The 15,561-nt window shown below is 36.5% G+C and overlaps 1 protein-coding gene across 1 annotated transcript; it reads left to right on the top strand.

Moving 5' to 3' along the window:
• The first annotated feature begins 459 nt into the window (after positions 1–459).
• LOC144979661 (U11/U12 small nuclear ribonucleoprotein 25 kDa protein-like) lies at positions 460–15,264 on the top strand. The gene is made up of 5 exons (XM_078926500.1): positions 460–1,016; positions 5,155–5,278; positions 5,825–5,930; positions 7,197–7,271; positions 9,554–15,264. The coding sequence occupies exons 1-5, from the start codon at positions 852–854 to the stop codon at positions 9,609–9,611; spliced, it is 528 nt and encodes a 175-aa protein (XP_078782626.1). The 5' UTR covers positions 460–851; the 3' UTR covers positions 9,612–15,264.
• The last annotated feature ends 297 nt before the right edge of the window (positions 15,265–15,561 follow it).

Raw genomic sequence — 15,561 nt, 5'->3', positions numbered from 1 at the left:
GCGAGGCTCGATGACCGAGTCAATACCTCAGTCATCGATGCTTTCATTCAATACCTAGTCATTGGTTGACGTTATATCATAGTTTAAAAATAGCTAACAAAACACAAATGTCATAAACAGATCAAAATTGTCATAGGTATCAATGTTTTGTTATTGTACAAAACATGATCAAATTTAATGTTTTTTTTATCCTCTGGATACGCTTTTCTGCTCGCCGAAGAAATATTTCATACGGCGTCCGCCATTGTTCCGATAGTTTAGAGCCAGTGTTACTAAGTTACCATGCGTCATTAGGAAGGAAGTGACGTTACGACTGTTGAAGAGTATTTTTTAAAAAAGCTCAGTTGAAGTGCTTTTTTTTTTTTAGGGTATTCCCGGCTTTTCCTTGGCAATCGATGCTAAGAAGTCTTAAGTGTAAGTAGTCGATAGTTCGAGGTATTGTCAACACATTCGCCCGGCACTTCAAAACATCGCAAAAAACGAAAGTAGGCTGTAAACAAAGAATGAAGTTGGCTGTAAAGTGTAAAACATTGGATCGATCATCTTCATCCATTTTAATTTTAACGCTATTTTAATCATCTATTTTTCGCTACAATGCAATCGTGTTGTTCCACGCAAGGAGTTTGACCTCGCCCACCATTCATGCTCTTCAAAACTAAACTAAAACTCACCTGACACGTAGTGAATGTGTTACGGCTACGGTCTTACAAAGTTTAATTAATACAGAAAAAACAAAAACAAACGACAGCTGACAGTGAGTGAGAGAGGACTGTTTTATTTTTATATCTCTATCTAGTTCATCTATTTATTCCTATTCCTATCTTATTTATCAAAATAAGTGAAAAAAAAATATGGCAAAAGTACAAGCTGATGCAAGTTGTGACAGTTTACAATCTCTGTCTGCTAATGAAGACAAGATCACCAAACGAGTTGAAAGCGATGCTCAACAGATTCCCACCTTCACCCATTCGGAGGCCATGATGACTGCCCAAGAAATGCTGTCTGGATTGATAATGGTTAGCCTTTTTAGTTGTTGCTGAAAAATCGGGAGGTTTTCCGAAAACTCCTCCTACATCTCCAGTCTTCCCTTGCATGCATATAGTCATAGGCACACACACACATATATTTTTGGGTGTCATTATTCCCAGACGCCTGTCTGGGGATAATAAAAATTCGTTATCCCCAGACAGGTGTCTGGGGATAACCAATTTTTGTTATCCCCAGACACCTGTCTGAGGATACTATCCTCAGACGCATGTAGCAAGTGGGCAGAAAGATTTTATGCAAAATGCTAAACTAGGCGTGAAAAATACCAAATATTCTGGAAAAAATACTAGTGGTTGTGTCCCAAAACAGTTAATATGTCAAGTGATATTTAACACAAGATGAAAGTAAATAGTGATCAAATGTCAAATCCAGCTCTTTTTTAAAAAATATTTTAAAGCAAATGGATCAGTGAAATTTCTTTTGTTACTTTGATCTGAAAACGTCAAACTGGCAATTCGACTTTTTATTTTCAACCAGGAAGAAAGTTGTTAATCATCAAATCTGTTCATAGTCCACCAACCATTTAAATTTTCATTACCAACCTACCTGTTAACTTTATTGATCATCTCTTGTTTCTATAATTTGCTCATTCTGGCCACAATTTTGGGGACGACCGGGAATAATTTTTATGTCGCGGACGAATTCCTAGGCCATGGTGTTGTTCGCCCCAAAGCCCAAAACCCACACCTGTTATTTTTCTGTCTGCTTCGCACAAGACAATACAATTTAGTATCACAAGTCCACAAAACTAGATCCAACAACATATTTTTATTCGAATCAGAGATGAAAATAACTACCAAAACAAGGAATCAAAAATGGTGGAAATATGTTTAGCTCATATATGAATTTAAAATATTCCGATAGCGGTGTGGATAGGCAGCTCAGTGGGTAAGGCCACCTTTCATTTTACTCCTTTTAGCTGCACAGATTCGACCCAGTCGCAACCGCCCGCCCCCCCCCCCCCCCCCACTCATTTTTTTTTTTTTTACTTTTCTTTCTTTCTTCCCAATTGATTTTCATTGTTTTCACTTTTGTTCCGAGTTCCGAGCAAGAGTTTTTTTTTAATCAGTTGAATTTTTTATTTCTCCGATAATATTATTTCATTATTTAATTTGCTCTCGATCTATTATTGTTTTTTTTTTGTTTTGGTCAATGATAATAATAATAATAATAATAATAATAATAATAATAATAATAATAATAATAATAATAATGATAATTGTAATATTTGTTATTATTATTACTATTACCATCATAATCATTATTATATTATTATCAATAATAGTATTTTTTTTATTATTAATACTCTTATTATCATACTATTACTATTATTATTATTATTATTATTATTATTATTATTATTATTATTATTATTATTATAATATAATAATAATAATAATAATTATTATTATTATTATATATTATTATTATTATTATTATTATTATTATTATTGTTAACACTATTCCCTGCTCCGAGGGAAATCTCTCTTTTTCTTTTTTCTTTTTTATATTTTGACCTAAACCTTAGAGTTTTTTGTTTGCTAAACCTTTATGTAAATGTTCCGTTTCTGAGCATGAATTTCTTAAATTGTTTTTATTTTTAAAACAATTATTGTTTTTATGTTTAAAACAATTATTGTTTTTTTTCTCCTCTATCTGACCATTTGGTCGCTCTCTGAATATTTCTGTTTGTTTGCTTTTTAATTATTTATTCTTTTTAGACACTATTTGAGATCGGAGTGGGGACGAATTTATTTGCTAGAAACTAGAAAAAAAAAAGAGAGAGAGAGAGAGAGAGAGAGAGAGAGAGAGAGAGAGAGAGGGAGAGAGAGAGAGTTTAATAATAAAAAAAAAGAGGTGGGGGGAGGATGGATGGGACATTTATCCCTTTCAACGTTCTGTAAAAAGAAGACGGAATTTAAAAAAAAAAAAAAGTGACGTTACCAGGATTTGATCCCACAACGTCGATTATGGTCAAACTTCCAGGGCAGACGACTAAACCATTCGGCCATGACACCCACTTCGAAGTCGACGCATATTGTGTATATGTAGTAACAACTGATTTCAATGTTGGTTAATTTTATGTTTTTATAGATATTTTATTAACTTTCCTTATTTCTATGTGTATCTGGAAACATTCCATATTCTGGAATGTGGATAATTGTTTAAAAGAGCGGAGTTTCAAATATGCGTCTGGGGATAATAAAAATTCGTTATCCCCAGACAGGTGTCTGGGGATAACAAATTTTTATTATCCCCAGACAGGTGTCTTGGGATAATCACAGCGTATATTTTTTACCCATATTGGTTTCTACATCTGACCGAACTGTATCGGCCATGACAGTTTAATGACGAGGTGGTTCATTAATTTTAGGCTGTCATTATCCACCAAATTTCGTTATCCCCAGACAGATATTTGAAACTCCGCTCTTCTAAACAATTTCAATTATCCACATTCCAGAATATGGAATGTTTCCAAATGCACATAGAAATAAGGAAAGTAAATAAAATATCTATAAAAACATAAAATTAGCCAATATTAAATCAGTTGTTACTGCATATACATAATATGCGTCGACTTCGAAGTGGGTGTCATGGCCGAATGGTTTAGTCGTCTGCCCTGGAAGTTTTACCAGAAGCGACGTTGTGGGTTCGAATCCTGGTTCCGACACTTTTTAAAATTTTTAAATTTTAAATTCCGTCTTCTTTTTACAGAACGTTGCAAGGGATAAATGGCCCATCCATCCTCCCCCCACCTCTTTTTTTTAAACTCTCTCTCTCTCTCTCTCTCTTAGTTCCTTTCTAGTTTCTAGCAAATTGTCATATTCATCCCCACTCCGATCTCAAAAAGTGTCTAAAAAGGATAAATAATTAAAAAGCAATCAAACAGAAATATTGAGAGAGCGACCAAATGGTCAGATAGAGAAGAAAAAAACAAACAATAATTTTTAAAAAAATAAAAACAATTTTAAGATATTCATGCTCAGAAACGGAACAAAAGGTCAAACAAAAAGGAGAAAAGAATAGACTCGCACAACAAAAAAAAAAGAGGTGGGGGGAGGATGGATGGGACATTTATCCCTTGCAACGTTCTGTAAAAAGAAGACGGATTTAAAAAAAAAAAAGTGGCGGAACCAGGATTCGAACCCACAACGTCGATTCTGGTAAAACTTCCAGGGCAGACGACTATTTCTATGTGCATTCGGAAACATTCCATATTCTGGAATGTGGATAATTGTTTAAAAGAGCGGAGTTTCAAAAATGTGTCTGGGGATAACAAATTTTCGTTATCCCCAGACAGGTGTCTGGGGATAATCACAGCGTTAATTTCATTATCTTTCATTTCACCCCAAACCTGAATGGGTACTTTTTAATCTTGACATTCTTTCTAGCAGGCCAAAGTAATAGATAAACTGGTATTTTTTCTTTTACTTTTCCAATATAATGGAGAGACGAAATCCATTAAACTGCTTGTTTCTGTCTTAGCTATTATTCTGATTGTGTTGGTGTTTGTTTTCTATTAAAAGAACATACATTTTTCCAGTTTTTAGTTGGAACAGTGTTCTAAGGCAGTGTTGACTCCAATTCAATTTTTATTATTTTGGCATAGAATTGCCTCCTTTTCACAATATTACTGTGCGATCCAGAATTACAATGTAACAATACAAATGGTAACATTTGAAAGAACAACACAAGCAGCTTTGTTTGCTTTTTGAACTTTTTTATTATCATAAAAATTGTGAATACGGTGAATTAAAAAAAAAATCTGCATAAACCTCGGCAGTCAGCATCCTTGCAATTCTGAACACATTGTGGCAGTTGGTTAGTTAAGGAGCAGGCACTGGTGTAAGATAAACATCTGACATTCTCATTCTCATCATATCAGCAAAAATGGTGTGAACTGATACTTCACCGTTAACCTCAAGGTTCTTATGACAATTTAGTCTTCAGTCTCTCTATCAAATGTCAGGCTGAGGTTTTCCTTTTCGTTACAATTGTCTTGCTTTTTGTGAGGAATGACAATTTAACAAAGCAATATTTCATAATTGAATGTAATTCTATTATTTATTCTTATTTCACCCCCCACCCCACCCCCGCTTCCTTCAGAATGATCCCATGTTGCGTGATTTAGACCAGCGCGTTACCCTGGAGGAAGTCAACTCCATGATAGCCCTAGAGTACGGACAGGCAATGGTTGTCAACATCAGGAGACAAGACAATGAAGTCATTCGTATGTATAAATAGGAAAGATAACAAACAAAAATTCATATAGCAGCTTAAAAAATGAACAAATATCAAACATGGAACATTTCGGGCTCAAAATCCTTCTTCTACTTCTACAACTACCAATATACACTCCTGCATGGTTTCCTTGAACTCATTCGAATGTCTTGAATTTTTTTCTTTGTTGTTATCATTCCATTCCTTCCTCAAACTAATTTTTACCTCAAACACGGTTTCCTCAAACTCATTTCGCCAAGCCAACATAAACAAGACATTGATTAATTAAAGTTTCTTATGTCTGTTTTTTTTTTTTTTTTTTTTTTTTTCATGTATCTGGTGAAATCGACCACTGATGGTTTAAATCCAGCCATGCTTTCCATCCATCCTATCCAAAGGGTAACGATTAATTGTTGCTGTGCAAAGTATACCTTCACTGTCATGTGGTTAATCTATTGCTTCTTAAAAGCTTTATGTTCGGAATGTTGAGAAAAACTGTTTTCTAGTTTTAAAAAAAAACCTTTTCCCTCTAATAATCTTTTTTTTTTCTCTCAAGCTATCGTCGTTCAACACTCGTCAAAAGTGATAGATTTGAAACACGCATTCAAGAGACATTTTACACTCAGGCAGGCAAGGAGAGGGATACGCTCTCGTATCAACTGGTAAGTACACATTTGTCAATATGATCTCGTATCAACTGGTTTGTACACATTTGTTAATACGCTCTTGTATCAACTGGTATGTACACATTTGTCAATACGATCTCATATCAACTGGTATGTACACATTTGTCAATACGATCTCATATCAACTGGTATGTACACATTTGTCAAGATACGATCTCATATCAACTGGTATGTACACATTTGTCAATGATCTCATATCAATGGGATGTACACATTGTCAATCGATCTCATATCAACTGGTATGTACACATTTGTCAAGACGATCTCATATCAACTGGTATGTACACATTTGTCAAGACGATCTCATATCAACTGGTATGTACACATTTGTCAAGACGATCTCATATCAACTGGTATGTACACATTTGTCAAGACGATCTCATATCAACTGGTATGTACACATTTGTCAAGACGATCTCATATCAACTGGTATGTACACATTTGTCAATCAGGCTTGGTTTTTATATTTTTTATTTATTTATTTTTGTAATATACATTCGATTTTGAATTTCTAATAAAAAGTATTTTGATGTTAAATCTTTATCTACTAACAAGAAACGTCAGTTTCCAAAGAAATTTCATTGATTAGACTTACTTTTCAATTTTCTGGGCTGATGTGAATTTAGGTTTTTCAGTTTGGTCATAGTAGCCTTTGAAAAAACAAGTGAGAAAAGTTTGATTACATTTTTGGTAAAGAAATATATATATACTGCTAAAAAGTTTGGTAAGGATTATATATATATATATATATATATATATATATATATATATATATATATATATATATATATATATATATATATATATATATATATATATATATATATATATATATATATATATATGAGTGTTGGTGGGTACTTGTAGGTACAAGAGTGCTTGATAACGTTGGTTTGAGCTAATATGAAATATAATTGGAAAATAAAAAAATTATTATCATTATTATTATTACTACCATTATTATTATTTTTATTATTATATATTATTATTATTATATTATTATTATTATATTATTATTATTATTATTATTATTATTATTATTATTATTATTATTATTATTATAAATGTGAGTGACTCCATTTTTATTTTTATTTTATATATATTTTAAATATATATTTATGAATGATGGTGAGTGCTCGATAATGTCATAGAGCCATTTATTATCATTTTCAGTCCATACCAAAAGACTTCATGTTTTCACCTTTTGCACCTTAGATCTATAAGTCAATGTTTGTATTGCAGGCGTTATGTGTGGAAAAGAAACTGGTTGTCTTATGATGGACAAAAATTGATGGACGACAATCGGACATTGAAAAGGTACTTTTATTATCTCTTGTTTCTTGTCTGTGAGTGTCAGAGGAATGGATTCAGTTGTTATGAAGATGAATGCATTGCACCTTTGATGTGAATCTGGAGAAGGAACCTACATGTGTTGCAAGCACCGTAAAACTTAAAAACAAACGAACGAAGATGAATCTGGTAGATTGAATTCTACTTCAATCCAATTTGCTTCCGTCCCAGGAATGAAATATTTAGTCTGAGCTGGTTTGACAGTCGCCGTCCACTCGTGTTTCGTGTCTAGGATTTCACATTCGTTTTGTCCCTTCTGGTTTCACTTTGACCACCAAATAGATTTGTCTATAAAATAAGGAAGTCGTCAAGAATAGTGGCTTTGTGGTCTTGTGCTGTGATACTTGCCTTTGGACTGGAAGGTCTAGGGATCGAGTCCTGATTTGAGTGACGCATAGTTGAGTCCTTGGAAAAGGCTCTTTATTCATACTCTCTCACCACACCTAGGTGTAAAATGAGTACCTGGCAGTTGACAGCATAAAATATCGCCTAATAGGTGTCATGTCTCGTCATACGTGTTAAGTGTTGCTGTTGGCTAGGGACTCCTTGTAAAGCGCTTTGGGCACATTTAATGGTTAATGTGCTGTATGTTTGTTCAATTTAAGAGGAAAATTATTTATTGTCATCAATGTGGATTAAATTTCAGTGCCAGACGAAGCAGGTTGGGAAGTAAATAAGGCACGGCTAAAAGTCAGTTCTCCTTTGTTAGGGATTGAAGTCAGACCCCAAGTGGGCTGGTCTGATACGAATGTTAGTGAAAGGTTTGAACTCCAGATGAGAAAAACTTGATTTATTTACTTTTTTGTTTTCATTTTACTTTTTGCTTCAACACAATGTTCATTTTAAACTCTTTAAATAATAAAAAAAATGTGACTTAAATTTAGGTCAGTGGTTCATCAATCAGGGCTCATGTGTTTCTATTTCCATGACTGTAGAATGGAGTGACGGACGCCATTCCCCAAACGTGCCCCTCGGATTGAAAGATTTTAAACAAATATGATAAACTGTACATCCTGTAGATTTCACCCTTCCCCGTGCTTTAGAAAAAGAATATCGGATAGGTTGTGTCAATGTCAAAATACGCCACGTAAAGTTGTTAGACCAGTTTTTTTTAACATCTTTATCACCCCAACTTGCCTTTGTCACTCCATTTTACGGTAAAGTCAATTCAATTTTGTGAGGGGTTTTGTCTACATGCGTACGGTATTGAAATGTTTACACAACAATGTCCTGGTGACTGGTGGGTCTTTTCTTCTTATTAAAAAAAAATATTATTCTCTCTCTCTGATTTGAGTGACGCATAGTTGAGTCCTTGGAAAAGGCTCTTTATTCATACTCTCTCACCACACCTAGGTGTAAAATGAGTACCTGGCAGTTGACAGCATAAAATATCGCCTAATAGGTGTCATGTCTCGTCATACGTGTTAAGTGTTGCTGTTGGCTAGGGACTCCTTGTAAAGCGCTTTGGGCACATTTAATGGTTAATGTGCTGTATGTTTGTTCAATTTAAGAGGAAAATTATTTATTGTCATCAATGTGGATTAAATTTCAGTGCCAGACGAAGCAGGTTGGGAAGTAAATAAGGCACGGCTAAAAGTCAGTTCTCCTTTGTTAGGGATTGAAGTCAGACCCCAAGTGGGCTGGTCTGATACGAATGTTAGTGAAAGGTTTGAACTCCAGATGAGAAAAACTTGATTTATTTACTTTTTGTTTTCATTTTACTTTTGCTTCAACACAATGTTCATTTTAAACTCTTTAAATAATAAAAAAAATGTGACTTAAATTTAGGTCAGTGGTTCATCAATCAGGGCTCATGTGTTTCTATTTCCATGACTGTAGAATGGAGTGACGGACGCCATTCCCCAAACGTGCCCCTCGGATTGAAAGATTTTAAACAAATATGATAAACTGTACATCCTGTAGATTTCACCCTTCCCCGTGCTTTAGAAAAAGAATATCGGATAGGTTGTGTCAATGTCAAAATACGCCACGTAAAGTTGTTAGACCAGTTTTTTTTAACATCTTTATCACCCCAACTTGCCTTTGTCACTCCATTTTACTGTAAAGTCAATTCAATTTTGTGAGGGGTTTTGTCTACATGCGTACGGTATTGAAATGTTTACACAACAATGTCCTGGTGACTGGTGGGTCTTTTCTTCTTATTAAAAAAAAATATTATTCTCTCTCTCTCTCCCCTCCCCCCCCCCCCCCCCCCCCCCCTCCTTTCCTTTTTTTTCCCACTTCATCAGTTATGGCATCCAGAACAGGGACAGCTTGAATTTCATCAAAAGGCTCAAAGAAAAATGAGAGTGCATGGAGGGTCATGGCGTTGACTTGTGCATGGAGGGTCATGGCGTTGACTTTGATGCCGTATCCTACAGAATAAAAATTTCATTTTTTAGAGGGCCTCTGGATGGAAATTGGAAATGCTGAGTTGTCAGTCGACTTCAGATTGGTCATCCAAACAAACAAGTCTGTATCACAAGAGAATGATAACGACAGGTACAGATATGATAGTGTAATGTACCCCTAGCATCCTTATTGTAGCCGTTACCTTATGCAGTGATGATAATCTTCCATGGATCTGTGCAATTCTGGGATTTTGGTATTTTCTCAAAAGCTTTTGCGTTGATTTTGCTGTGTCAGATATTTTCCTCTGATAAAAGCTCAGGTCAAGAGTCAAGTGGTGGATTCATGAAAAAATCATCATCATGTCTTGTGTCATATTTTGACATTTCTGCTCAAATGCAGGAATTTCGGTGACAGTCTAGACAAACTGGCGCCAGACACAAGGCAGTTGACGGTTCAAAAGGAAGAGGGTGATGGAGGGGGTAAATCAGTCTAGATTTTATTTGTAAGTAGGTCAAGTGGGGTAGTACTGTTATAGCTGTGTTTCAAAGATAATTGTTATAAATTCCCCCCTGATTAGAAAAACAAAACCCCATCACAATTAGACTTCTCTCTCTCTCTCTCTCTCTCTCTCTCTCTCTCTCTCTCTCTCCCTCTCTCTCTCTCTCTCTCTCCCTCTCTCTCTCCCTCTCTCTCTCTCTCTCTCTCTTTCTCAATACCATAATTGTATTCTGATTGGAAGGAAGTAGCACCAGTTATATATTGCTTACCTGTCTCTTGGAGGTGAAATTCAGGCACATCTGATCCATTGTGTCGACCCCACCTTTGGTGGAGTTGTAGTCGACTACCAACTGTGGCTTCTTTCTCTCTCCGGGAACAATCTCTGGCTGGATGTGCATCGTTGACAGCAAGATGGCGTTCATATTCTTGTGCCCCTGATAGCTGACGATGGACTTCTCACCAGAAAACGCAAATAGCGAGTCATGCAGCTGGAGGTGTTTTTTTTGCCTGGAATTCTTTTGGGAGAAAACGCTTGTTCCTTCTAACTGTTCCAAGGATGGTTGTTTTTTTTTGGAGGAGTTTTTCAGAGTAGTATCGGTGAAAAAATTGTCCATAGTGATATTTCTACCCTTGTTTTGGTAAGGTAATGACAGCTCCATCACCACAGCATGGCCTTGACCTTGTCCGAGGACGTGTGGGATCCTTGACATAGCACCACTATAGACAATGAACCTGAGTGGAATCACAGATCCAGAAACATTTGATGCCGTATTTTGCCGGCTTGCTTGGAATATATTGGATGAACGAGCATCTCCCCCGGAATGGAATTAGCTGCTCGTCCATGGTCAATGACGATCCAGGAACAAAGTGGTCGCTCAGGTTTTCCTGGTAGAGGTCCAAAACTTCCCTCAAAGCGGCAAGCTTGTCTTGTTCCTGCCTTCTTCGTCGGCTGTCCTTGTTGTCGAAGCGCAGCGCATTCAGCAGCTTGAAGCATCTATGCCTAGACATTGTGGCACAGACAAAATCCTGTCCTATCAGAGGTTCCCAAATTGTCACCAAGCTCACTTTGCTCTGCTTCTGTGCGCCCAGAAAGATCAAGATGCAGATGAGTTCCCTGATCTCCACTTCATCTGTCTCCACCCACCCATCCCCGTTCTGTCTTTTACCTTCCTCGTTCGTATGCTTTACGATCAGTTTAATTATGTTTTGAGACATAAACAAATCAAACATCTCAGAAGGGCTTGTAGCATTTTGGCTGTTTGGAATTCTATTCCGCAGAAGGCTGTCCACATTTGCGCGTGTGGTTTGAGCATTTGGTGTCACAGGTGTGCTACTCCACTCTATGCCGTCTTTTCCATAATAAGTCCTTGACCTAACGACAGTGTCATCAATGATCTCTTGTGTAATGGACGAGTTTAGGTCTTGGGCAGCACTTTCTGGACTTTCATCACCACTAGTTGCAGTTGAGCCATCACTATCATCGTCAGTACTGTGATCACTAAACGGTACAAACTCTTCTTCATCGCTCATCTCACCTTCACTAAAATCTATAGCATCTTCATCTTCTCTGTCATCTCCCAAATCATCAACTCCAACTCCTGCCTGAACTGAATCTAAAATATTCCTTCTAGTACTAGCATGAGATTGTCTTTCCGACACCATTGTTTTTGTTTTGAGGTGAAAGTGAAATAAAGCTAAGGACAAGGATCTCTTCCACTTTCACTTTCATTCGTTCACGTTACGTCTGCCTATCTGGCGAGATTTTCTCTTAAAAATACCCTGTTTGTCTCATGGCCACAAATATCGTGAGAGAATTGATTCACGGGAATCCCAAATAATGAATCGGGGACTCTCTAAAACGTAAGCAAAACGACATTCCAGCGCGTGACCTCTGACCTCGCTCTTAAAAAGAGTGACCCAAAAATTGGAATACGACGTTTGACGCGTTGTTTCTTTTTTCCCTCTCTTTATAAGTATGGCCCGAAAAATGGAACACGAAATGCAATTTTAACGAGGATAGTTTTTTACTTAATCAAACTGCTGTATTGAAGATGTCATAAACGATGGGCATCGTAGGTTGGATGGTTGCCAAGTAATGTGCAAACAAAAACGAACGTTCCCTTTTTCTGAATACAGCGTTTGGCTAGGGTGAAAGAAAACTGGACCTGGTTGAAGGGGATTTAAGGGGTAATGGAGCTTGATGATGACAAAGTCAAAGGACAGTGATTAATGCATAATGGAGCAATTTCATGTTGAACTCACGCAATGCCTGTGGCAGTTGATTTTTACGTCAGTGACGCATTGTGTAGAACCTTCGCTCTTGACCAACAATTGTATGTGTTCTTCAATTGATCAGAGAGGTAATCTGATGGCATCATGATTTGTTTGCTGATAAAGGATAACTTCATTTTTAAACTTTGACAGTTCAAACAATTCGCTCGCCGGTGCATGGTCGGACAAATGGTGTAGTTGTTGCCACAGCTTGCGGAATGTTGCCAGCTTCACAGTTCTCGTCGCCATTGGCAGCTTTCACGTATTCGTCAAACACAATTTTTTTGGTGATGTGTGTTGTTAGCAGTCTGCATCTGTTATCCAATGCTTTGGGGTCCTTCCTGGAAGCTGAATGCTATGTATCTTAGCATAGTTTATAATACAGTCAACCACACGTCTGGCATCCTCATAATTGAGCGAATGTGATGGTAAACGCTTCTGGTTTTTGTGATTCCATGAGAGCGGAAATGTGATATGAGAGCGTTGAGTTTACCTTTTTCAATCACATGTAGGTGCAAAAACATCTTGCGACAAATTTTGTGCCCATAATGAAAATAATAGAGTCTGATCTTTTTTCGCTCCTGTTGTTGTGACTTCCTCGTTTTTCGCATCAGAGACTGAGTGTAATCCAGACTGAATCTTTCCGAGGATAAACATGTCAAGCTCTTTTCTATCAAGGGCAGCACACTGCATTCTGCAATCCATTATATCGTTTTGAGAGAAAAGTAAATAATGTGGCTTGCCGTCATTGAAAGAACAGTTACAAGGCGGTGAGTCAGCAGGCCCTGAAGCAGAAGTTGCTGTTTCAATATTGGCCCTGTCCCTCCCCAAACTCATGGGTACAATCTGCTCTGCCAATTCAGGAATCACAGGAGTAAACAGTGAAATGTCAGATTATGTCTCATCTGAAATTAAAAGAAAAGAGGTAGTCTCTAGTATAAATTGAAAATCATTATTGAAACTGCAATAACAGTTAAGACACTCAATCAAGGGTTGCATACATGCATGCTTAGCGCTAACACTACTGACGTTGAATGGTAGAAGTTAAAGTTAAAAAGTAGAGCAACAACTTTGCTCGACTTGACTCCTAAATGACGATGATAAAAATATCATACTGACATGCCACGACAACAACATACTAGGAAACACGTAAGCTTACATGTCAACAAAGTAGGTAGGGCAAAGCATGTTTGTTTATCATGTAAGGTCAAGGGTCACAGTCGAATGTAAACAAACACTTGAACTCAAACACTGCAAAATGTAAACACTAAAACTTATTGTCAACTATCAATATCAATAGAAAGAATCACACTCACCTCCTGATGATTCTCCGTCAGAGTTGTCATCTTCAGTATCAGATGCACATCTTTCATTCATATAATCCGATATAAAATCGGATAAAACAACGGAATCATCATTGTTTAGATTAAGAAGTCTCGCAAGTTTTTGACTGGAAGTCGCCATTTTTTTACAAGTTTCAAAGCGAAAGTTGCCGCTCGGATCACAAAGCTACGACAGTTTTAAATTTAAAATACACTAGAACGTGAAAAAAGATATCAAATATATTGGTAAATGTTCAATGTGATGCTACGTAGTAATTCAAACACATTATTTGTTCCTTTTGTGCGTAAGAGGTGTTAGTAAAAGAGAACTATTTTTGCTTCTCGTGTAACGAGAGTCTCCTCATGCGCAAAACATCGTGGGAATGGAATTCGTAGTAAATTCATGTGCACTATAACCCATTCAACAGCTGAGTTCACGACCTTTCGAATGATACCAAACAGATGAGGTTTGTGATCGAAAGGATAAAGAAAATGAAGCCCGAAACTTGGAAGTTTAAAATCATATTTTGAACTAGGGTTTTGGTTGTTACCTTCTTCCTTAGACAAAGAAGTAAGTTTATTAAAAAAGATTTTAAAAGTATTTAGAAGCCACTTTATGACTTTATACTTGGTGAATCGAAAGTTAATATGATGGTCTTTCGATTTCTACCATAAACCCAAAATAGCCAAATAAAAACCATTGAGCTGTTTTTGCTTGTATCTGCGTTACATTCTCAGCGACTTTGACCTGGTTTTCTCAGAGCGCTGAGGTCCAGGCAGTTTGTGTAGTTATTTACGTATGACTCTGTTCATTACACTGAAGGAACTTTCCACTTGAGCTCCATGGGAACATGTGAAGCCTGCTTTAGCAAGTTTTGCCAGTAAAGGGAAATCTTCGCTTTTCCCCACCACACATCCACTCTCATTCCATCCTTGAATTCAGGAAGCTCTCTCCCTTTGTTGCAGAATTCTCTTACTTCTTCTTTCACCATAATGTTCTCTTCCTCACTGTTCAAGTGTCCTAAATCTTGAACAAGGTTTAGTAAGTGATGCATAATTACAGTATGTGATATTACAACAGGGTCCAAGGCAGACAGTCCCTTTAAATGCCTGCTGTCAATTGGTAATTCCTTCAGCATTTCTTCACTGCCCCCTGCTATATAAGCAGCAAGACATTCAGCTGAGAATAACCTCCACTCATCTGAAGCTGTGGCAGGAGGTTTGATGTCACCCATGAAAACTAATTGTAGAGGAAGGTGGAGGCGCTTATCTCAAACTAAGTACTTTTTTTTTATAGTGTGCTCTTGGAATCTACATCTGTTTCCTATTTGTTCCCAGTAACCCTTTGTCTCACTTTTTCTTGGGTGCTTTAATTGTAATTATATAACTTTTTACTATCCCATTATCCTTCTTCTTACTGGCGCTGATATAACCTTAATGTGTTGCAAGCGCCGTAAAACCCTTAAAAACAAACAAACTGTTCTTAATTAGTTTGATTTAACCAAATAAAAATAAAATATATATATATATTTCTCTATATTTGCTTTGGTAGATTAAATTAGATTATTGTATTTATAAGCATAAATTTATTATAAGTTATAGTAACATGGATTGGATTCCAATTACAAAACAATATCAAACCAAAAAAATAGAGAGAAGCTCAATTCAGCTTCCTGCAGAAAGTTGTAATGACTGACTGACAAGTCTTACTAAGACTAAGAGGAATATCTTGTAAGTAGTTTTTAACTTCCAGAATATTTTTGAGTTGTTTCTCCACATTTGCCCATGACTCTGAATGGGCTCATCTTTATTGT

The sequence above is a fragment of the Berghia stephanieae genome, chromosome 9 (assembly GCF_034508935.2).
Source record: "Berghia stephanieae isolate SIO BIC M18660-M18661 chromosome 9, UCSD_Bste_1.3, whole genome shotgun sequence".
In the NCBI taxonomy this organism is placed as follows: Eukaryota; Metazoa; Mollusca; class Gastropoda; order Nudibranchia; family Aeolidiidae; genus Berghia; species Berghia stephanieae.
The sequence above is the reverse complement of the archived record's forward strand: the minus strand, read 5'-3'. Positions and strand labels throughout refer to the sequence as shown.